Genomic DNA, 23066 nt, shown 5'->3' with positions numbered 1-23066 from the left:
AGTTGAAAGATCCTGCCTGCCACAATGAAGACCTGGTGCAGCCAAATAAATGAATAAAGTAAATATTTAAAAAGATAACTTTTCACTCTGGGTTGACAAAAGTTAAGTTTTATTTTTATATCATTTACTTATTGAAGAAACTAAGGTTGTTTATCCTGTTGAACGTTCCACATTCTGACTTTAGCTTCTGCTGTTTCTAATTTTTCTGCTTCCATCCCCCATGTTTCCTGTAAACTGTGAGTTAGATGTGGAGGTCACATCAAGTTAGGGTCCAAAATGTTTTGGGAAGAATCCATCACACAGGTGGCTTTGGTACTTCTACCACCAAGACTGGTGGGTCCAGGCCCCTCCATTTTCAAGTTCTCCACCAACATGTCACCTTTGGGTTTCAGTCTGTTGATGATCATGGCCTGGATCCATCATTTCATTAAGGAGTGCAAACTTATTTTCTAATCTCTCTCACTCCCTTTTCGTTTACTACCTGGATTTCCTAAAAAGAACTTCCCGTTCTCAACTATTTTCTGAGTCTGAAATAGAGTTCGTTCAAGAAGGGCAGGAGCGAGTGCTTAATGCTTTTCTTTTAAATATTTCAGAATGAATGAGTAAGCTGGTGCCCCTGCCATCGGCAAAAGTGGCCAATTATTGGGTGTTATAAATTCAACGATATGCAAAATATATATAATTCATATTTCCCGATCAATGGTAGTCATTGTTCCTGTTGGGGCTGTTTCACCTCTATAATCTTGAGTTGCTTTTTATAGAAAAGTTTAAGATAAAGTTTTGGTTTTTTTTAAAGGAAAGATTTAAAGGCCCCAGGTCACAGAGGGCTTGGGTGGGGAGGGCGGCGGGGAGATCGGTAACCTGCCAGTTGTCCCGCGCTCCCGCCAGGTCGTCCGCAGGTCCCGCGTCCGGGGGCGGGGCAAGGCGTAGGCAGGGCCGTCGCGCCTTTGCGCGCGGGGCGGGGCAGGTGGCGCGGCGGCGGCGGCGCGCGGGCAGAGGTGAGGCGCGCGGCCCCCTAGCGCGCCAACGCGATCCCCGCCGGAGCCGCGGCGTCCCACCGTGCGGCCCTCATCCTTCTTCCTGACCCGACATCCCGCCGGCTCCAGGATGGGCGCGCGCGCTTCGGGAGGACCCCGGGCCCTGACAGGGTTCCTGCTGCTGCTGCTTCTGCTCGGGCTGGTGGCCCCGGGCGCGCAGGGGGCGCGGAGCCGCGGCGGCACCGAGAAGAACAGCTACCGCCGCACGGTCAACACCTTCTCGCAGAGCGTCAGCAGCCTGTTCGGCGAGGACAACGTGCGCGCCGCTCAGAAGGTGGGCGCTGGGCCCGCGCCCGCGGTCACCTTGCCTCGGCCGCCGCGCACCTGGCGCCCAGGGCCCTCCTGGGCCGTGCGCGGCCTCCGGGGCTGCAGGCCGGCCGGGGCTCAGAAAGAGGGAGGCCCGGGTCTGGGGCGGGGGGTCCGGGCCTGCAGCCTGTGGCCCGAGCCGGGCCAGGCCAGCGTCGTGTCTGGGGGCGAGTTCCGGCGCAGGTCTAGTGCGCAGGGCCTCGGCGCGCCCTGTGTTCCATGCGGTACTTCTCCTTGAACCTTGCTCCCGGGGGCACTCGGTCCGGGCCTGCCCTCGGCAATTCTGACGCCGCCGCGCCTCTCATTCATTCATTCAACACGTTTGAATGAGCGCCTACTGTGAGCCAGGCACCGTGGCGGCTGCCCAGAGGGCGCCCTGCTCGCCGGCGCCCTCTCCCCACGCTGGTGCGCTCTCCCCAGCAACCCCGAATTTCCTGTAGCCTTAACGCCGACCCACTTCCCCTGAGCACCTTAGGCCCTCCTCCTTCTGCTTTGAAGATATTTAGGCTTTTTATTACTTTACTGTTATTTTTTTAAGAATGAGAGTAATGCAGTCTGCTCCGTTGCTTTGGCAACCTGGCAGAGTAACCCTTTTAAGCACCTACTGTGTTCTGGGCCTTTCACTTAGAGCGTTTTATTTACTTTGGAGCTGTTGAGGAGCCCCTGGCCCCTGGGGATGGTGTTGAGCGCTCCGGAGAAGCCCTTTCTCTCCCTGCTCTGCCCTCGGCAGCTGGGTGAGCCACTGTGGGTTAAAAAGTCCACCGAGCAAGGGGAAGTGAATAAGGGGGACTGTTGAATGTGGTCAGGCGGTTCCTGGAGTACAGCCCATACTGTTCCTTCTCTTAAGCGCTTTGCTCTGCACCAGCCCTGGGCTTTTGGAGTGGAGAAAAGTTCCACCTCTGACTGGATGGCTTCAGGCAAGTGGCTTCACTTTTTTGAGGCTCAGTCTCTTTATTCCTTCAATGGGGATAGTAATCATACCCTCTTGTAATTATGAATTGTAGGTCCCTTCTTGGCCCAGAGTCATGGCTGAATCAGTGTCAGATACTGTTGTTAGTTATATCCTGGCCAAGGCTCAAATCTCAATTGCTTAGCCCTGCTGGCAGTGCTTTCAGGTTTTTAAAAAATGCTTTCTGCTGCTTGAGATGAAGGGGAAAGAAAACATTAAACCCCAAATCAGACTGACTGAACATTCTAATTGGATGAGATGAAATATAGGTTAATTTGTTAGGAAAGCTGTTAACTTCTGAGCGTCCTCTCCTGTGGGTGTTCTGAGAGGCCGTAAAGGTTGTGGGTAATGGGGCGGGGGAATATCTCTTTGTAGCTGGCTACAGAGGGAGAGCATAGAACAACTGAGTGCAGAGAAGTGGCCTCCAGACTGCCTGAGTATGCAGGGTGAATCTGCACCTCCCTCCTGCTGTGTCCCTTAGCCATTTGAAGGCAGAAATCATTTGTTTTACAGCAAAAAGACCTTCCCTTGTGGCTCAGCTGGTAAAGAATCCACTTGCAATACGGGAGAGCTGGGTTCGATCCCTGGGTTTGGAATATCCCCTGTAGAAGGGAAAGGCTACCTACTCCAGTATTCTGGCCTGGAGATCCCATGGACTTCCATGGGGTCACAAAGAGTTGGACATGGCTAAGCTACCTTCACTCGCTCACAGCAAAAAGAAGTCTGGCCTTTTTGGGGGAGGGTTAAGCACAAGCCACCATGTCTAGGCTGATTATTCTATCTGGGAATCTGAGATTCATAGACATGAAATACAAAGTAGATATTTAGGGGTTCAGATGTGGGTTGGTATCAATAAGACAGCTGTATTCTAGCAAAGTATCTGAGAATCTTGAAATCAGAATTCCTTTTGAGGTAAACCAAGGTTTGTGCTTTCAATAGAGATGACCATAATACTAACTGCTGCTAAGTCACTTTAGTCCTGTCCGACTCTGTGTGACCCCATAGACGGCAGCCCACCAGGCTCCCCTGTCTCTGGGATTCTCCAGGCAAGAACACTGGAGTGGGTCGCCATTTCCTTCTCCAGTGCACGAAAGTGAAAAGTGAAAGTGAAGTCTCTTAGTTGTATCCAACTGTTAGTGACCCTATGGACTGCAGCCTACCAGGCTCCTCCATCCATGGGATTTTCCAGGTGGTAAAGAACCCATCTGCTAATGCAGGAGACATGAGAGACATGGGTTCGATTCCTGTGTCAGGAATATCTGGAGAAGGGAATGGCAACCCACTCTAGTATTCTTGCCTGGAGAATTCCATGGACAGAGGAGCCTGGTGGGCTACAGTCCATGGGGTCTCGTAGAATCAGAGACGACTGACGCAACTTAGCACGCACATTTGTTTAAAATACACCTCCTTTTTTTCTGGCCAAGCATCATGAGGGATCTTAGTTCTCCAACCAGAGATCAAACCCATGCCCCCTGCAGTGGAAGTGCAGAGTTTTAACCACTGAACCGCTGGGGAAATCCATGCCTTTTTTTTTTAAGATCTAATTGGCTTTAATCAGCAATTTGTGAATTGGGCGACATCCTTTCTAGCATATAAGTGCTCCCTGTTCTAAGTTCTTTTATAAATAGAATAACTCACTTCATCCTTAGAACAGGCCTATAAGGTTGGTACTGTTAATATTTCCATTTTACAGATAGGGAAACTGAGGCACAGAGTGGTAAAGTGACTGGCTTCAGTGCAGCCTGGGTGGCAGAGCCAGGATTTGAATCCAGGCACCGTGGGGCTTCCCAGGGGGTGCAGTGGTAAACAATCCACCTGTCAATGGAGGAGATGCAGGTTCGATCCCTGGGTGAGGAAGATCCCCTGGAGTAGGAAATGGCAACCCACTCGAGTATTCTTGCCCGGAGAATCCCATGGAAAGAGGAACCTGGAGGGCTCCAAAGAGTTGGACACGACGGAGTATGCACGGATACATGTACACAGTAGGTCTGGAGTCCACGCTGGTACCTTCACTGGTCTTTTGGTGTCACGACCCTCCCTGAGCCCCTCAATCAGTGCAGCATCCAAAATGAGGCTCCCTGACATTTCCTGTGGAGTGTAGCTTAGGCCAGCCAGGCTTAGGGAAATTGCTCTGTTAATTATAATTAAAGGAAAACTGAATCTGCTAGCAACTATAGTTTTCAACAAGCCAGACCTTCTTAGTGGGTTGTAAAGTTTGAGGGTATTTAATGAAACACTCTATGTTCTATCTAGGAATTGTCTAAAATTAACCCCAGCCCTTCTGGTTCAGAGCCTAGGCCTTGCTCTCCCACAGACTTGGGTTCAAATCCCAGCTCTGCTTCTTACTAGCTCTGTGACCTTGGGCCGGTTGCTTGACCTCTGTGTGTCTCCTTTGTGCAAAGGAGATAAATTGGCAGGTTGAATGTGACTAGTCATGGTGTACAATACCAGGCACTGAATAAGTATTTAGTAAAATGGTAGAAGATATAAGAAGGATTCATCTGGTGTGTGTAGTATAAAGATGTACCCTCATTTAACCAACTCCTCCTGATGGTCCATGTTTTGTTAGTTTCCGATTGGATTGGATTGGCCACTCCAATCCTGGCTGCAGTAAAGGTTTTTCTATCTAAATTTTTGGGAGTGCGCATATACAAGTTCATCTGTACATTGTCAGAAATTCAATTGCTGAGCCAGAGGGTCTGTGTATTAAAAAAATTTTAATTGAAACATAATTAGTGCACTTTTCTGTGTTAAGTATACAGTGAAATGAATTGTCATATACCAAACATGCCCATGTGACCCACACGTCGCACTGGAAGTATAGGGGTCCAATCCCCTAGCTCCAAGATAACCTCTCTCCTAACTCTGACAACATAAACTAGCTTTGTCTGCTGTGTCCTTTATGCACAGTTCCAGTTCATATACATTTTGAGTACTGAGAGATGTTACTGAAATGTTTACCAGTTATACCAGTTTCCATTCCTGTCATACATGTGAGGGCTGCTTTCCAACACCTCTCTAACGAGGTGTCAGTAAACTATTTGGTTTTATTATTTTATTGTGAGATAGATGATCTTTTCACTTTTTCGGAATCCAGTGGCATCTTTACTGGGAACTGATTTTTGTTTTCCTTTGCCATTACTGAAACTGTTAGTCTTTTTCTTTTTAAGAGGCTGGCATTTTTTTTTGCTTTGTAAGAAAATATTTCGAGCAGAATAACTTTGACACTTTCCAGTCTTCCCCCCCGCCCACCAACATTTTAACAGGTTTATTGAGGTGTCATCGACATAGACTACACACATTTAAAGTGGAACAAAAGTGTACGCGTTGGTAAATTTTGACATATGGATACACCCCTGAAAACATCACCATCATCAAAATAATGTTGTCTGACTTTTTCTTTGAAAAGCTGGAAGAATTTAATAAGTTAACAGTGAGACATTCTACCTGGGATAACCATATTCTCCCCAAACTGTTTCTTTTTCTCTACAAACACACACACATACACTTTTTTTTTTTTTTTGAAAGTAAATTGTGGACATGATGATATTTTCTCCTCAGTTCAGTTCAGTTCAGTCACTCAGTCGTGTCCAGCTCTTTGCAACCCCATGAATCGCAGCACGCCAGGCCTCCCTGCCCATCACCAACTCCCGGAGTTCACTCAAACTCACGTCCATCGAGTGAGTCGGTGATGCCATCCAGCCATCTCATCCTCTGTTGTCCCCTTTTCCTCCTGCCCCCAATCCCTCCCAGCATCAGAGTCTTTTCTAATGAGTCAACTCTTTGCATGAGGTGGCCAAAGTACTGGAGTTTGAACTTTAGCATCATTCCTTCCAATGCACACCCAGGGCTGATCTCCTTTGGAATGGACTGGTTGGATCTCCTTGCAGTCCAGGGGACTCTCAAAGAGTCTTCTCCAACACCACAGTTCAAAAGCATCAATTCTTGGGCACTCAGCTTTCTTCACAGTCCAACTCTCACATCCATACATGACCACTGGAAAACCATAGCCTTGACTAGACAGACCTTTGTTGGCAAAGTAATGTCTCTGCTTTTCAATATGGTATCTAGGTTGGTCATAACTTTTCTTCCAAGGAGTAAGCATCTTTTAATTTCATGGCCGCAGTCACTGTCTGCAGTGATCAGAACCTAATACCATGGCCCCTTCACCCCCAAACTTAAATTTAGTTCAATAACATTTTGTAATATACAGCCCATATTCACATTTCCTTTATAGCTTAAAAAAAAATACAGCACCCAATCAACAGCTCATTGCAATTGGTTTTAATGCCTCTTTAGTTCCTTTTAATCTATCAAAGTCCCTTTACCCTTTTGGGAATGGGAGTCGGGGGTGCTTTTATGACATTGATGTTTATGTCTTCTTTTTCTTAACAGCTTTATTGAGCTATAATTCAGATACTATACAATTCATTCACTGAAAGTTCAGTGGCTTTTATTATACTCAGCGGGGTTGTACATCACCACATTCTGTATATTTTACCACATTTCTGTACATCACCACAATCAGTTTTGAACATTTTCATCACTCCTCCCCGCCTTAAACCCTAAATTTCTTAGCGGTCACCCCATCTCCCCCAATCCCTGGCAGCCCATAATCTTCTTTGTTCTTATGGATTTGCGTATGTATTCTGGACATTTCCTGTAAATGGAGTCAGCCAGTAGGTGGTCTTTTGCATCTTGCTTCTTTCACGCAACATCTTGTTTTCAAGGTTCATCCATTTTGAAGCTTTTGTCAGTATTTCATTCCTTCTTAGGATTTTCCTTTGATCCATTTATCAGTTAATGGTCATTTGGGTTGTTTCCACTTGTTGGCTACTATGAATAGTGCTGCTCTGAACATTCATGTGCAGGTTTTTCCAGGAATATATGTTTATTTTGGAGTATGTACCTAGGCATGGAATTTCTGGGCTTCTCTGGTGGCTCAGACGGTAAAGAATCTGCCTGCAATGCGGGAGACCTGGGTTCCATCCCTGGGTTGGGAAGATCCCCTGGAGGAGGGCATGGCAACCCACTCCAGTATTCTTGCCTGGAGAATTCCATGGACAGTCCATGGGGTCTCAAAGAGTTGGGCAGCTGAGTGAGTAAGCACACGGCACAGCATATGGCAGCTCCGACATCTCAAGGAGTTTCTGTTCAGACCATTTGACGTTCCTATCAGCAGTATATAAGGATTCCGGTTTCTCCTCATCTGCGCCAACATAAGTTCTTGTCTTCCCCACCACCCCTTGGATATATTTAATTCAATTTATTTTTAATTGAAATATAGTTGATTTACAATATTATACTAGATTCAGGTATACAACCCAATGATTCAGTATCTTTGGACTATACACCGTTTATAGCTATTATAATAGGATATCAGCTATATTCCCTGTACTAGGCAGTATATCCTTGTGACTTACTTTATACATAGTAGTTGTATCTCTTAGACCTCTACCCCTATCTTGTCCATCCCCCTTCTTCCCTTTCCCTGCTGGTAACCGCTAGTTTGTTCTCTGTATCTGTGAGTCTGCCTCTTTTTCGTTATATTCATTACTTTGTTATATTTTTTAGATTCCCCACAAAGTGTTATCATACAGTAGTTGTCTTTCTCTTTGGCCTTGCCTCACAGCGTGTCAGGTCCTAGTTCCCCAACCAGGACCTGCACCCCGTGCAGTGGAAGCTCAGAGTTGTAACCACTGAACCACCAGGGACGTCTCATTATTTGTCTTTCTCTGTCTGACTTATTTCACTAAGCAGAGTACCCTCCAGGTCCATCCAAGTTGTTGCAAATGGCGAAATTCCATTCTTTTTTATGACTGATTAGTATTCTGGTTTATGTGTGTGTATGTATATCACTTCTTTCTCCATTCCCCTGTTGACGTAGGTTACACTTTTTGAGTGTAACCATTCTAGTAGGACTGACATGGTTTCTCCCTGTGGTTTATCTTACTTTTTGGCCTCAGCATATATCACATGGTACCTCAGTTGCCCAGCCAGGGATCGAACCCTTGCCTCCTGCATTGGAAGCATGGAGTCTTAACCACCAGACCACCAGAAAAGTCCCTCTCTCTGTGGTTTTGACACCCTGTTGGTTTTTCAGTTGTCCCATGATGCATCTAATCTGTTTCCCCAGGGTTAGATTGAGGACCTAGCATTCCAGTAAGAATTCTACCTGAGGGCCTTGTGTCTTTAAGAGGGCAGCATGTCAGGACATATGGTGTCATTTAGTCCCATTGCTTTGACCCACCCTCCCAGAGGTGCCTTTTCCCCTTTGTAATTCACTCCTGATCCTCATGTGTGTTCCAGCACTTCAGTTCCCATTAACTTTGTCTTACTTCCTGTTTCTCAGATCCTTAGGCAACCTCTAAACTGCTCCTTTGCTGCTTTTCTTATGAAAATGCTTGGGCGCCAGTTTAAATATGCTTGGGGGTAATGGGGGTGAGGAGAGTTTAGGACGCCCTCCAGATTTAGGACGGGGTGATGAAATGCTGAGCTGGAGTAATTGTGTCTTCTCCCTTGGACTGGCCACGGCCGCGGGCCTCCTGAGTTGGCTCACTTGAATCTTTTTCATTTTATCTGTTCATCCTGAATATTGCCCAGGAGACACAAAGGGAGAAAGAATCGTATGATGAACCCCTGTACCCTTCACCCAGTTTTGACATTCTTGTTGTATCTCTTCCCCCATCAAAAAAATGTTTGAAGCCTGGCATAGTGTTTTAAAACTAATCCAAGACATATTGGTTCACTTTTGAATATTTCAGTCTCTGTCTTTAACAGATAAACATTTTGCAAAAATGTTCTCCACAATACCATCATCAGAGCTCCTGACAATTTTTTAATAACCATCCCAAGTCCATTTTCCTATTTCCCTGACCAACTCAAAACATCTTTATGCAAAAGTGCTTCATTTGAATTGGGATCCAGTTTCCTGACCAGGGATCGAACCTGGGCCACCACAGTGAAAGTCCGAATCCTAACCACTAGACCACCAGGGAATGCCCAAGCTTGGTTTGGTTTGTTTAATTCTATTATTAAATTTTTGAATTGAGGTAGAGTTGATGTACAGTAGTATATGATTATACAGTGCGTTCCCGGTATACAACATTCACACTTTTTATAGGTTATACTTCATTTATAGTTACTATAAAATATTGGCTATATTTTATAGGTTGTAGGAAAAACATACAACCTGTGCCTTTGGTTTGGCTTTTCACCTATTTCTGTGAACTGCTTCAGGCTCTGGGCTTTGTTGAACCTCACCTTAGTCTGCAGGGCTCCCGTGAGGAAGGGCCACAGTCTGGCTGGCTCACCCAGAAATACCGTCTGGAAGTTCTGGAAGCTGGAAACCTGAAATCAAGGTGTAGACCAGGCTGCTGCTTTCTGAGGCCTCTCGCTCACGGATGACTGTCTTCTCCCTGTGTCCTCACGTGATCTTTTCTCTGTGCATGTCTGTGTCCCCATTTTCTTTTTTTCTTTTTCCTTTCAACAATTTTTTTTATTGGAGTATGGTTGGTTTACAATGTTGGGTTAGTTTCAGGTGTACAGCAGAGATTCAGTTAAACATGGGCATGGTGGTGCCTGACTCTTTGCAGCCCCTTGGACTGTAGCTCACCAGGCTCCTTTGTCCATGGGATTTCCTGGGCAAGAATACTGGAGTGGGTTCATTTTCTTTCTTTTAAAAAAAATTTTTTTTCCCATCAAATGCAGTGTTAACTTTTTTTTGCCACGCTGCACAGCATGCGGGATCCTAGTTCTCTGAACAGGGACTGAACGTGCGCCTGTAGCACTGACCACACCGAGTTCTAACCACTGGGGGGCCTGCGGGGAAGCCCCCCATCTCTTCTTGTAGGGCCCCCAGTCCTGTTGGGTCCAGGTCCTCCACATTGGCCTCAGTTCACCTTCACTGAGATGTGGAGGAACACAGTGCTGCCCACAGCACCCCCTCAGGGCTCCTGTGTCTTCATACAGACAGGGAGCCAAGGACTAACTTGCTGGAGCAGAAGCCACAGTGAGCGGTGCCAGCCCCAGGGGGCAGAGTGTTCCCACCCACCCGGTCCAAAAGGCCCCCGCTGAGCCTTTCCATGTATCACCCTTTCCTGCCCTGGCTGGTCCCCAAGGTGGGCCTCACCTTTCCTCTGAGCACAGCCAGGTCCTATTTGGGCCTGTGGGTTTCCCAACACCTGCCCAAAGACAGTTGTTTGGTGGGAAGGAGATGACTCCCTTTGGAAAGAGGACTGGACCTCCAACCTTACTGGGTGCGCTGGGTTGCCACCCAGCTGTCCTCAGATCTGACACAGGCAACCTAAGGGGTCCCCACATCGTTTTTGTTTTTTTTTTTTAATTTAATATTTATTTATTGGGCTGCACTGAGTCTTAGTTGTGGCATGTGGGATCTTTAGTCGCAGCATTCAAACTCAGTTACGGCATCTCGGATCTAGTTCCCTGACCAGGGAGTGAACCCGAGCCCCCTTGCATTGGGAGCATGGACCCTTACCCACTGGTGGACAGGGAAGTTCCCTAATGTCCATTCTTCCTTAGTCCCATTTTACAGCTGAGAAAACTAAGGCACAGAGAAGGTCAGCGGCAGCAGAAGCTGTAATGTCCCTTCTTCCCAAAATAGCTACTTTTTCACACCCTTTCTAGGGGAGCTGGTACCCTTGAAAGGCCTGCTAACTTTTTTCCCAGGTGCCTCAGGGAGTCCTTTCCCTATTCCTCCACTTGAACAAAATGTAAAAATTGCTACCTATGGACAAATGGGCACAAATTGTGATGCTTTTAAAGAATAAGGAGAGGAGGAACAAAGCGTGGAGAACCCTGGAAGGGAGTGCTATTTGGCAAGAAAGAGGAATTAAGTACTGATTCACGCAGCCACATGGGTGAAGCCAGACATTATTATTTTGAGTGCAAGAAGCCAGGCACAAAAGGTCACGGATTGCCTGATTTCATTTGTACAGAAAGTCCAGGAAAGGCAAAACCGTGGAGACGGGAAGAAGATTAGTGGTTGCCTAGGCTGAGAGGGAGAAGGCACTGGCAACCCACTCCGGTACTCTTGCCTGGAAACTCCCATGGACAGAGGAGCCTGGTAGGCTGCAGTCCATGGGGTCGCTAAGAGTCGGACATGACTGAGCGATTTCACTTTCACTTTTCACTTTTCACTTTCATGCATTGGGGAAGGAAATGGCAACCCACTCCAGTGTTCTTGCCTGGAGAATCCCAGGGATGGGGGAGCTTGGTGGGCTGCCATCTATGGGTTGCACAGAGTGGGACACAACTGATGTGACTTAGCAGCAGCAGGCTGAGGGGAGGAGGGAATGAGGAGCCGCTGCAGATGGGGACAAGACTCCTTTTGGGGAGATGAAGATGTTCTAAAATTCAATTATGAGGGATTTTTAAAAAAAAAACAACAACACTGAATCATGCATTTTAAAGATGAGAACCTTATAGTATGTAAATGATACATCAGTGAAACTCTCTAACAAAAAAAAGAATTATAACTAAATGGACACCAGTGTGTCTTCTCTCCAGGGGATGGTACATTCTCCAAAATGCCCCCACCCACGTACCCCTATCCAAGAGAGGTCCAGGGACCCTTTCTTCTCCCTGACATAAATTCTTCCTTCTGTCATTCCCACATGATTTTTTTTAATGTCAACTGTTCCATTATTATTATTTTTTACTCTTTCAGTTAAAAATTTTTCTTTTAAAATAGAGGTATAGTTGAGGACTTCCCTGGTGCTCCAGTGGTTAAGAATCCACCTGCCAATGCAGAGGACATGGGTTCCACCCCTGGTCCAATAAGATTCCACGTGCCACAGGGCAACTAAGCTTGAGTGCTACAACAAAGATGAAATGCAGCCAATAAATAAAGGAAGTATAGTTGATTTGCAGTGTTAGGCTAGTATCCTTCTGGTTTTCAAATAGCAACTTATTGAGGAATAATTCATATATTAATACTATACAGTCCTTCCATTTAAAGTGTATAATTTAGTAGGTGGGGGGTGGGGTCATTTCCTTTTTATCTTTTGGTCACACTGCAGGGCAGGCAGGATCCTAGTTCCCTGACCAGGAATCAAACCCTGGCCCCCCTGCATTGGCAGCTCAGAGTCGTCTTATCTGCTGGACCACCAGGAAGTCCCTGTCTGTGCCATTCTTCACCTGGGCATATAAGGGAAGATCCATAAGCGAGTGGTAACAGTGCTGTCTCTGGAAGGGGATTCAGGTTGTAGGAAGTGAGACTTTATACCATATCGCTATACCATGCTGCTATACCATGTGTATAGCATATCGCTTAAAGTGATATGAAGCTGCACCTTGTGTTCATACTGGGAGAGCTACTGCAGCCCTCCAAGGCCCCTGGGTCCTTAAAACTGGGATGGAGGTGCGTCTCTGTCGTTTGCACGTGCCCGAGACGTGACGATGGGACTCAACTGTGAGAACCGCCGTTCTCGCCCTTTAGAGTTGCTCCCATGCAGCAGCACCCGGCCTCTGGGTGAAATAGGTTGGTTGCAACACCTTCACCATTTAGAAATGAGAATTCAGGCAGGGACTTTGACAAGAGTCAGCAGAGGGCTCTGGGAGTAATCAGAAGTGTAGTGAGCACTTTTGCAGAGGGCTTCTGGCTTCTCCGATGGATCCCTCCACCTGTAGAAAGAAGACCTTTTTTTTTTTTTTTGAATATTTATAATTTTTGGCTATGCTGGGTCTTTGTTGCTGCAGGCAGCTCTTCTGTAGTTTCGAGAGCTGGGGCTACTCTAGCTGCAGTGTGCAGGCTTCTCATTGCAGTGGCTTCTCTTTTTGCAGAGTACGGGCTCTAGGGCTCATGGGCTTCAGTTGTTGTGGCACACCAGCTTTGTTGCCCCACAGCATGTGGGATCTTCCCAGACCAGGGATCGAACCCATGTCCCCTGCATTGGCAGGTGGGTTCTCAACCACTGGACCACCAGGGAAGTCCAGGAGGGAGATTTGACCATATTCACTTGGTTCTTGGCGCCCCAAGCTAGTCCTATGCTCCATTAATCCACAGGGCGATTTGGCCAAGCCCTGGGGTTGGCCTTTTTCACCAGCTGGCTGAGTTTTCTCATTCAACTGTAAACTTGGCCAGACTAGGAAGAAGGAAGCTGTGGCCGAGTTGGTAATGACTTTTCTCTCATTTCTTCAGTTCCTGACAAGGCTAACCGAGAGGTTCGTGCTGGGAGTGGACATGTTTGTGGAAACCGTGTGGAAAGTTTGGGCAGAGCTCTTGGAAGTTCTTGGACTCGACGGTAGGTGTTGGGGGGCATTCATTTGAAGGCAGTGTTTCATTCTGGTGCTTGTCAAATTATGGGAGTGGTATCCAGGGTGGGTGGTACAGGAGAAGACTACAGGGGTGGAGGGGATACAAGAGAACCTATTTTATTATCGTAGTTATGTTTGTAAGTAGCTGGGATTCCCAGATGCTACTTAGAAGGTGTAGGTGGGTATTGCCAACTTGTCTGTCCCTAGACTTGCCTGTTGGCTCAGATGGTAAAGAATCCGCCTACAATGCAGGAGACCTGGCTTCAATCCCTGGGTCAGGAAGATCCCCTGGAGAAGGGGATGACAACCCACTCCAGTAATCTTGCCTGGAGAATCCCATGGACAGAGGAACCTGGTGTGCTACAGTCCATGGAATTGCCAAGAGTCAGACACGACTGTCACTCAGGCAAACCTTGGGGACTGGAGGTGGAGTCTCTGAGTGGTCGGGGTCCGTAACAAACTGCTCCAGTTACTCAGACAGGAAGCGATTTAATACAGAGAATGAGGTGCTCACAGAATCATTGGAAGGAGCAATGTGTGATTCCTAGGAAGTCAATGTGCTGGTCCAGGAATCAGGAGGCAGCTGCTGGAACCCTTTGAGTTCAAGCTCATGGCCCTGGTCCAGGCTGCTGCCTCTTTCCAGGAAGCCTGCAGCAATCTGTGTCAGGGTCACCAAGACCACCCCCCGCCCCCAGGTCCCATGCATCTCTAGAAGGACTCCCAGGACCCAGCATTTGCTGGTACGCTCAGCTGTGATGGTTACAGGGAAGGACACACAGCACTCAGCAAAGGGAAAGACATGTGGGGTGAAGTCTGGGGAACCAGGCACAAGCTCCCAGAGCCCTCTCCAGGATGGGGGTGGGAGTGTCACACAGGACACGCTTTGTTCCCCATGTGAGGTGTCCTCAACCAGGGACATCCAGTTGAGACTCAGCACCCAGGGTATTTATTGAAGGGCTGGTCATGTAGGTACCCTCTGTCTCATACCTTCTAAATTCCAGACTCCTAGAAGGAAAGCATATATCAGCGTGAACCACATTGTTTGCAAAACCTCCAGGCCCAGATTGAACTCAGTTCTGACCCTGCCTCCCTGGAGGTAGCATCTGATCCTACGGGTCAAAGGCTTAGTCCCACAGTTGCCCCCACTTCAGACACTCGTCCAGGTTGTCGCCAGTGCTTCTGACCGGCTGGCATAGATCAAGAGTACCAATGACCCGTCCCCGCCTTGGGTTCAAGTAACTTGCTCGAGCTGCTTGTGGAACCCAGGAAACCTGTTTACTCAGTAGATAACTTTTTTAATGATAGGATGTAATCCAGGAACAGCCAGGTGAAGGCGATGCATGGGGCAGGGTTTCTGGGCAGGACTTGGAGCTTCCATGGTCCGAGTTCTGTTGACTCATTGGCCACTGGTGATCGATTCAACCTTCACCTCCTCCCAAGAGGTCAGGAGGGTCAATCGAAAGGCTCAACCCTCTAATAACCAAGTTGGTTCCCTTGGCAACCAGCCTACATTTTTAGAGGCTTTTCAGAACCACCTGATTAACAAACACAGGTATGTGTGAAAGGGGCTGTGAATTATCAAGACACCTTTACTGCTCTTATCACTTAGGAAATTGCAAGGGTTTTAGGAGCCTGTGCCAGAAATGGGGATGGAGGCCACTTATTTGTTATGCATCCCAATCTCACACTCCAGAAATCCAAGTTCCCAGATGCTGGCCAAGGGCCCAACTTGCAAACCTTTCTGGAAAGTGGCCTTAGGCCTGCTGGCTGAGCGCTTTCGTACTTATCTCCTAACAAGATCCCTTTCAACAAATCAGCTAGAGTGATTTTTTTTTTTTTTTTACTACTTTTTTGGTTAGTGATTTTAAAAAAACAAAATGTAAAAGTCAGATTAAGTCACTCTCGTTAAAACTGCCCAGTGATTTCCTGATGCACTTTCAATTGACAAAGTTCACACCAAGGATGCTGCCTAGCCCCTGGATATACCCAGCTTGACGCCTTCCAGTCTCTGTGTGTTCCCTGCTGGGGACGATCTTCCCAGCCCTTTGCCTGCTCCCGTCTTTCCCATGCTTGGTTCTCTGGTAAATGGCACCTCTTCCAAGCAGCCCCTCCTAACCACCTTGTGTGAGGAACCTCATGCTCAGTTCTCACACTCACATTCTTCCACCTCCTATCCTTCTCCCACGTGTGTGTGTTTGTTACTCATCTCCCCTCTGAGATCCGTGAGCAAGGTCTTGTGTGCCTTCTCCAGGCTGCAACCTTGGCCCCGGCTCTGCCCCTGGTACAAAAAGGCCCATTGTCAGTAAGAGTTGGAGGCCTGTTGGCCCCACTGCTTCATTCTTTGGTGAATTGAGTTGTGTCCCTCTCCAAAAGTGCCCCTCAAGACCCCCACACCTGTGAATGTGAACTTACTGGGGAATGAAGTCTCTGCATATGTAATCAAGCTGAGGTGAGGTCATCCTAGGTTAGCGTGGGCCTTCCATCCAACGTCTGGTGTCCTTATAAGAAGACGAAGGGACTTCCTTGGTGGTCCAATGGATGAGACTCCGAACTCCCAATGCAGGGGTCCCCGGTTTGATCCCTGGTCAGGGAACTGGATCCCACATGCTGAATCTAAAGATCACGCGTGTCCCAATGAAGATCGAAGATCCCGTATGCTGCAACTGAGACCTGACGCAGCCAAATAATAAATAAAAATAAATATTTTTTAAAAAGAGGGAAATTTGGACAGAGACACAGACACACAGAGATGATGGCCATGTGAATGTGAAAACGGAGACAGAGAAGGAGGGGTGCAGTCCATGAGCCAGGGACCAGCTGGAGCGACTTGAGCCAGAAGGGGCAGGGAGAGAGCCTCCCCTGGAGCTTTAGCTGGAGTGCAGCCCCACCCACACCTTGACTTCAGAATTCTGGCCCCCAGAACAGTGAGGCTCCATTCCTGTTGCTTGAAGCCACCACGTCTGGTCATTTGTTACAGAAGCCCGAGGAGACCAATATACTCTTTGAGTTCCACGCACCGTCTCTTTGAATCCACCTACCACCCCCAACCCTCTCCATTGGCCCTGACATTCCCACCTTACAGATCAGAGACCGAGGCCTTGGAGTTGAGCTGGCTGCTGGCCCAAACCCATACCCTGGTACGCGCCCACTGTCATCCCCTCCGTCCCTGGGAACCCACCCTCCAGCTTTGAACCACCGAATTCAGTCTCTGAGAGGCCTTAGGCAGAGAATCAGAGGCAGCAGCATCGCCATTCGAGAGGCTGCTGTGCAGCTCCAAGCCCCCTGGGGCTACGAGGGCCCCTCCTGGGACTCCGGCTGAGTCAACACGGAACCTGGCTCCTGCAATTGAGTGCAATCCCGCTTGGAATCCATTTTCACCGCCTGCCCAGATCATTAAACTCTTGGTATTTCCATCCCTGACCAATGAGCCCTGGAGAAACAAACCTGACTGCAAGAAATTGCACTAGGCTTGAAATGAAAGACTGGAGTCAAGTAAGCCTCCTGGTCGGGGAACCAGATCCCACATGGTAAAACTAAAGATCCCGCATGCTGCAGTGAAGATCAAAGATCAGAGTTCTTCCACAGCCAAGAGGCCCTGAATACTCATGTTCATGAGAAGGGTGGCTGGCACATTCGGAGGTGAAAGAACTCACTTCTGTGTTGTGGTATTTTTCCCCTTGATGCGTTAAGTTTCAAAGCATCTGAAGACCTCTGGAGTCTGTGTCTTACCCTGAGATGTTTGAAGGTGCAAAAGGTTTTGCAGGAAACTGGACTCCAGAGTTGGATTTTCTGGTACAGAATGCATCCATGAGCACAATCCTTTAATTGCCTGCTTCAGAATGTTTCAAGGTACTGGTTAAAATGGAGAGTCCTTAGCCTGGAGTGGTTCCGTAGAAATAGAATGCCAGCCACATATGTGACGTTAAACGTTCTAATTGCCATGTTAAAAAGGTAAAAAGAAACCAGTGGAATGAATAAGGTGTTTTAGTTAACCCAACAGATTAAAAATATTGCCATCTTGGTACTTCTCTTGAACCTCCACGCTTCCACTGCAGGGAGTGTGGGTTTGATACAAGCCACCAGCACAGCCACAAGAAAAAAAGAATGTTATCTCATCTTGGAATCAATAGGAAATTATTAATGAGGTGTCTTACATTTTGGGGCACACTAATGTCTTGGAAATCTAGGCTGTATTTGGCCCAGCACATCTCAATTCACACTTGCCATGTTTCCCGGGCTCGGTGTCCACCATAATGACAGCACGGTTAGCTCCACCCTTGATCTCCTGGCTGAAGGCACTTTTCTGGGAAATAGCATCCAGAGTCAGAAGGAAGGATTTCAGTCTCCCATCTTCAAGTTGTTGACTTTCTCTGAAGCCTTGGAGCCCTTGTGACATTGTGACAAAACGGGGGAAGTAGGGAGTCCTCTTGGAGGCTGCCTCAGGACAGGGCAGGGACTGGGTGGCTCTGTCAGCCAGACTCTACCTTGGAATACCGGCTCCACTGTGCCCTAGGCGTGCGACTGAAAAAGGTTCCTGGACCAAATTCCAAAGTGTGTGTGTGTGTGTGTGTGTGTGTGTGTGTGTGTGTGTGTAGGCTTCCCCCCACCAGCTAGCAATGTGCAGATACCATGCGGTGACAGAGAATTCAACTCAGTTCTGACACTGTCTATCTAGAGGCAGAATCAGACTCCACAGGCAAAGGGCTCAGTCCCACAAGACCACCCTCCACTTTGGATGCCCAGCATGAGTCCAGGTCATCACCCGTGCTTCTGAGCAACCGGCTGCAAACTAGCAGTTCCCATGACCTCCTTCTGCTCAGTTAATTTGCTAGAGCAGGGACTTCCTTGGTGGTCCAGTGGCTAAGAGTCTGCACTTTATCTGCAGGGGGCAAGGGTTCAATCCCTGGTCAGGGAACTAGATCCCACATGCTGCAACTAAGAGTTTGCCTGCCACAACTAAAGATTTTGCATTCTTCAATGAAAATTGGAGATTCCCTGTGCCATAGCTAAGACCCGGTGCAGCCAAATAAGTAAATAAAAATATATTTTTAAGAAACATGGAGCTTAAAACAGTATAGTATTGGCATAAAAACAGATACATAGACCAGTGGAGCTGAGAAATAAAGTCATGCACATACGGTTAGCTGGTATTTGACAAAGCCAAGCATGCTTAATAGAGGAAAGACAATCTCTTCAATAAGTTGTGCTGGGAAAACATTCACATGTAAGAGAATGGAATTAGATCTCTGTTTCACACCACTCATAAAAATTAACTCGAAACGGATTAAAGACTTAAATGTGAGACCAGAAACCATAAAACTCCTGGAAGAAAACAAGCAGTCAGCTCTTTGACCTTGTCCTTGGCAGTGATTTTCTGGATTTGACACCAAAAGCAAAAATAAACAAGTGGGACTACATCAGGTAGAGAGTTTCTGCACATCCAAAGAAACGATCGACAAAATGAACTTACAGAATGGAAAAATATTTGCAAACGTATCTGTTAAGGAGTTTATATCCAAAATAGATAAAGAACTCACACTACTCAATAGCAAAAAAAAAAAAAAGAGAGAGAAAAAAAAAATGGACAAAAAGGAATTCCCGGATGGTCTAGCGGTTAGGACTCTGAGCTTTCACTGCTGAGGGTGCGGGTTCAATCCTTGATCAGGGAATGGAGATCTCATGTGCTACATGGTGCAGCCAGGAAAAGAAAAGGGTGGGGGGATGACAAGGGGCCTGGATAAACATTGTTTCCCAAAAAACGAAACATATGAATATGAATGTTTTCATATTTATTAAAAAAAGGAAACATATTCCTTCAATATGAATGGTCAACAGGTACATGAAAAGGTACTGTATTACCAGTAATTCAGCATTGCTAGTCATTAGGGAAATGCAAATCAAAACCACAGTGAAATGTTAATTTGGTTATTAGAATGACTGTTACCAAAAAGATAAGAGGGAACAAATGTTGCTGAGGATGTGGAGAAGTTGGAACGCTTGGGCACTGTTGGTGGGAATGTAAATTAGTCCACCACTGTGGAAAACAGTATGGAGGTTCCTCTTAAAAGCAGAGAACTTCCCTGCTGGTGCAGTGGATAAGAATCTGCCTGCCGGTGCAGGGGACACAGGTTCCATCCCTGGTCCGAAAAGATTCCACGTGCCTTGGAGCAACTAAGCCAGTGGGCCACAACTACCAAAGCCCACATGCCCTGTAGCCTGTGCTCTGCAACAAGAGAAGGCACCACGATGAAAAGCCCGCACGCTGCAGCCCAAGAGGAGTCCCCGCTCGCCACAACCAAAGAAAGCCTGCATGCAGCATCCAAGATCCAGCACAGCCAAAAATAAATCAGTAAAATTAAAAAAAAAATTAACAGTAGAACTACCATACGATCCAGCAGTTCTACTTCTGGGAATATATCTGAAGGAAACAAAAACACTACATCAAAGAAATAACTACGCCATCACTGCCAGCCCCCACCCCCACCCTGTCCCTGGCCATGTGCATTGCAGCATTACTTAGAATAACTAGGGCATGGAATCAACCTAAGTGTTCACTGACAGGTAAATGGATAAAGAAATTTTGGTGTGTCTATATATGATGGAGTATTCTTCAGCCATAAAACAGGAAATCCTACCATTTGCAACCACATGGATGGACCTTGAGGGCATTAAGCTAAGTGAAATAAGTCAGAGAAAAGCAGATACTGTATAATCTCACTTATATATAGAATCTTAAAAAAAAAAAAAAGACTCATAAGTTGAGAGATCAGATTTGTGGTTGCCAGAGACAGTGAATGGAAAATAGGGGAATTGGAGGAAGATGGTAAAGAGGTACAAACTGCGGTTATAGGATAAATGAATCCTGGGGGTGTAATGTGCAGCATGATGACTGTATTTAACCCTGCTGTGCAGTATAGTTGAAAGTTATTAGAGTTAGGAGATCCTCAAAGTTCTCGGGAAAAGGAAAACTTTTTTTTCTGTCTGTGAGATGATGGACATTTTTTTGTTTTGCTTATGTATTTTTAATTGCAACACATTTGCTTTACACTATTGTGGAGATGATGGATATTAACAAAACTGATTTTGATCGTTTCACAATATAAGTCAAGTCATTCTGTATACTGTGAACTTAAATAGTGCTGTATGTCAGTTATGTCTCAATAAACATGGGAGAGAAAGTTGCATGCTGAAGTATGATGTGTGCCTCTTTCAAATGGTTTGGTTAAAAAAAAGGGGGGATTATGTGACTAGAGATGGAGCAAAATGTTAAACGTTAAACCTAGATGATTTCGATAGGAGTATTTATATATTATCATCCTTTTAACTTTTCTGTTTGAAAATTTTCTTACGTCGGGCACACAGAAGATGCACGTTCTTCATTTCACTCAATTCTTAAGATGGAACTTCATGTGTGGGTACCAGTTACGATTAGGTTTGGCTGTGAGTAACAGAGACCCCCAAATTACAGCAGCTTATACAAGATGGAAGCTTATATTTCTCTTATGTGAAAAGTTCACAGGTAGGTGGCTAGGCAGGTAGGTGGCTTTGCAGCACATTCTCCTCAGGTCCGAGGCCCCGTCCATCTTATTGCTCCCCAATAGGTGACTTCCCTTCCCTCATGACCCAAGACAGCTGCTCCTATACCAGCCATCGCATCCACATTCCAGCAGGCAGAAGAAGAAGAGGTAAAGGGCCTATTCCTACTACTTTTAGGAAGCCATCCCAAAACATTTCTGCCCACCTCTCCTTGACCAAAACTTAGTTATGTAGCTAGCTTCAAGGGAGGCTGGGAAACACCCTTCTCCTAGGCAGCTGTGCACCCAGCCTAATGCTGGGTATGGAAGACAGGAAGGAAGGCAGCTGAAGGCCAGTGTGCAGGCTCTGCCCTACCTGAAAGGTGTTTTAAACCCATGATAGAACAGTGTTGCCCTGTCTTCTCCCAGGGTTCTATACCCAGGCAGCCAGCTTTAGTTTCTCAGGGTGTGGAAGAGGCCCAGCCAGTGAGCTGAGCCACCCAGCCCAGCTCGCAGAGAAGCCCCGTGACTCCCTGTAACTGGCCGCTGTCCCTCTGTTCTGTCCTGCAGTCTCGAACCTGTCCCAGTACTTCAACCCCAGCTCGGTGGCCAGCAGCCCCGCCCGGGCCCTCCTGCTGGTGGGCGTTGTTCTCCTGGCCTACTGGTTCCTGTCTCTGACCCTGGGCTTCACCTTCAGCGCCCTGCACGTGGTGTTTGGCCGCTTCTTCTGGGTGGTGCGAGTCATTCTGTTCTCCATGTCCTGCGTGTACATCCTGCACAAGTACGAGGGCGAGCCTGAGAATGCCGTGCTGCCCTTGTGTTTTGTGGTGGCCATCTACTTCATGACCGGTCCCATGGGCTTCTACTGGCGAGGCGGCCCCAGTGGCCCCAGCGTGGAGGAGAAGCTGGAACAACTGGAGAACCAGGTCAGACTGCTCAACATCCGCCTCACCCGTGTGCTGGAGAGTCTTGACCGCCCCAACAGCAAGTGACAACCAGCCAGCCGGCCGGCTCCCCCTCCACCAGCGCCCTCTCTCCGGAAACAAAAAAGAAGAAGAAAAAAAAGAACGCCAAACCCCAAACAATCTTAATAAACATGCCTGAGCAAGAGAGGGGCGCTTTGTGAGGGTGTTTCCGGCCACGTGTCAACTCTTAGGACATCTTCTGGGAGGAATTGACAAGATCGTTGTTGTAGGACTACCCGCCAAGTGTCGTTAGTGGAAAAAAATATTTTTTAAACAAAGGATATAACCATATTAGCTGTACAGTAAGAGAAGTTTATCTGTGCATAGAGCATAAAGTTAATTTTTTCAAGCATTTAAATACATCTTTTGTAAGGTTTTTTAATAAAGGCAGATTGAGTTGAGTTTATTAAAACTTTACACAGAGGGGAAGAAATTGCTAATTCGACCTTTTGGGAACGTTTCAAGGCAGGTGTTTGCTTTTGCAGCACAGGGATTGGTGGGTGAGGTCTGTGTGCGTTCTTTTCATGTTCCAAAGCTGTGACCTTCATTTCATGTTGTTTTTGGTTGATGTTGATTTGATGAATCGTGTCGCTTCTGAATGTGGACTCTTGGGTTTCAAGGTTGAAACTCAATGTCTTTGAGATCCTAGATGATTCAACCAAGCCCCCATCAATCAGATTTCTGAATGAAGAAGTCATTATTTGTAGAAAACCTAAGATTCCCTCTCCTTTCTGTACTTTGATGTATTTTAACCTCCACATTTTCTAAAGGAAAATTCAAGAACCAGACAAAGAAATATCATTGGAGTTTGATACCAAGAACTGCCTGAGTGAGCATCGAAGCTCATTCAGGTATCTAATTTGAGTCCTAATTTTACCATTGGCCAGCTAGGGGGATATAGGAAAGCTACACTCTGCAGGGTTTTTTGTATACTTATTTCATTTTGGTTTTTGGTTGACTCAGGACCTTAGAAGGAAAATCAACCATAGCAGCTAATAACCTTTCAAGTCTGTTGCTG

The 23066-nt window shown here is 46.9% G+C and overlaps 1 protein-coding gene across 4 annotated transcripts; it reads left to right on the top strand.

Moving 5' to 3' along the window:
- Nucleotides 1-994: 994 nt before the first annotated feature.
- BRI3BP (BRI3 binding protein) lies at nucleotides 995-22465 on the top strand. Of its 4 annotated transcripts, none has more exons than XM_086347276.1 (4): nucleotides 995-1311; nucleotides 13454-13556; nucleotides 21171-21254; nucleotides 21654-22465. In XM_086347276.1, the coding sequence occupies exons 1-4, from the start codon at nucleotides 1108-1110 to the stop codon at nucleotides 22073-22075; spliced, it is 813 nt and encodes a 270-aa protein (XP_086203402.1). In that variant the 5' UTR covers nucleotides 995-1107; the 3' UTR covers nucleotides 22076-22465. The 4 variants fall into 4 exon arrangements, with proteins under 4 accessions (XP_086203402.1, XP_086203403.1, XP_086203406.1 ...); XM_086347279.1 differs by lacking the exon at nucleotides 995-1311 and adding an exon at nucleotides 1684-2260; XM_086347277.1 differs by lacking the exon at nucleotides 21171-21254.
- Nucleotides 22466-23066: the final 601 nt, after the last annotated feature.

The sequence above is a fragment of the Bos grunniens genome, chromosome 17 (assembly GCF_055505025.1).
Source record: "Bos grunniens cultivar Pamir isolate PY7600 chromosome 17, Bosgru_T2T1.0, whole genome shotgun sequence".
In the NCBI taxonomy this organism is placed as follows: domain Eukaryota; kingdom Metazoa; phylum Chordata; class Mammalia; order Artiodactyla; family Bovidae; genus Bos; species Bos grunniens.
Note: the sequence above shows the minus strand (reverse complement) of the source record. Positions and strands in the feature narration are given on the sequence as shown.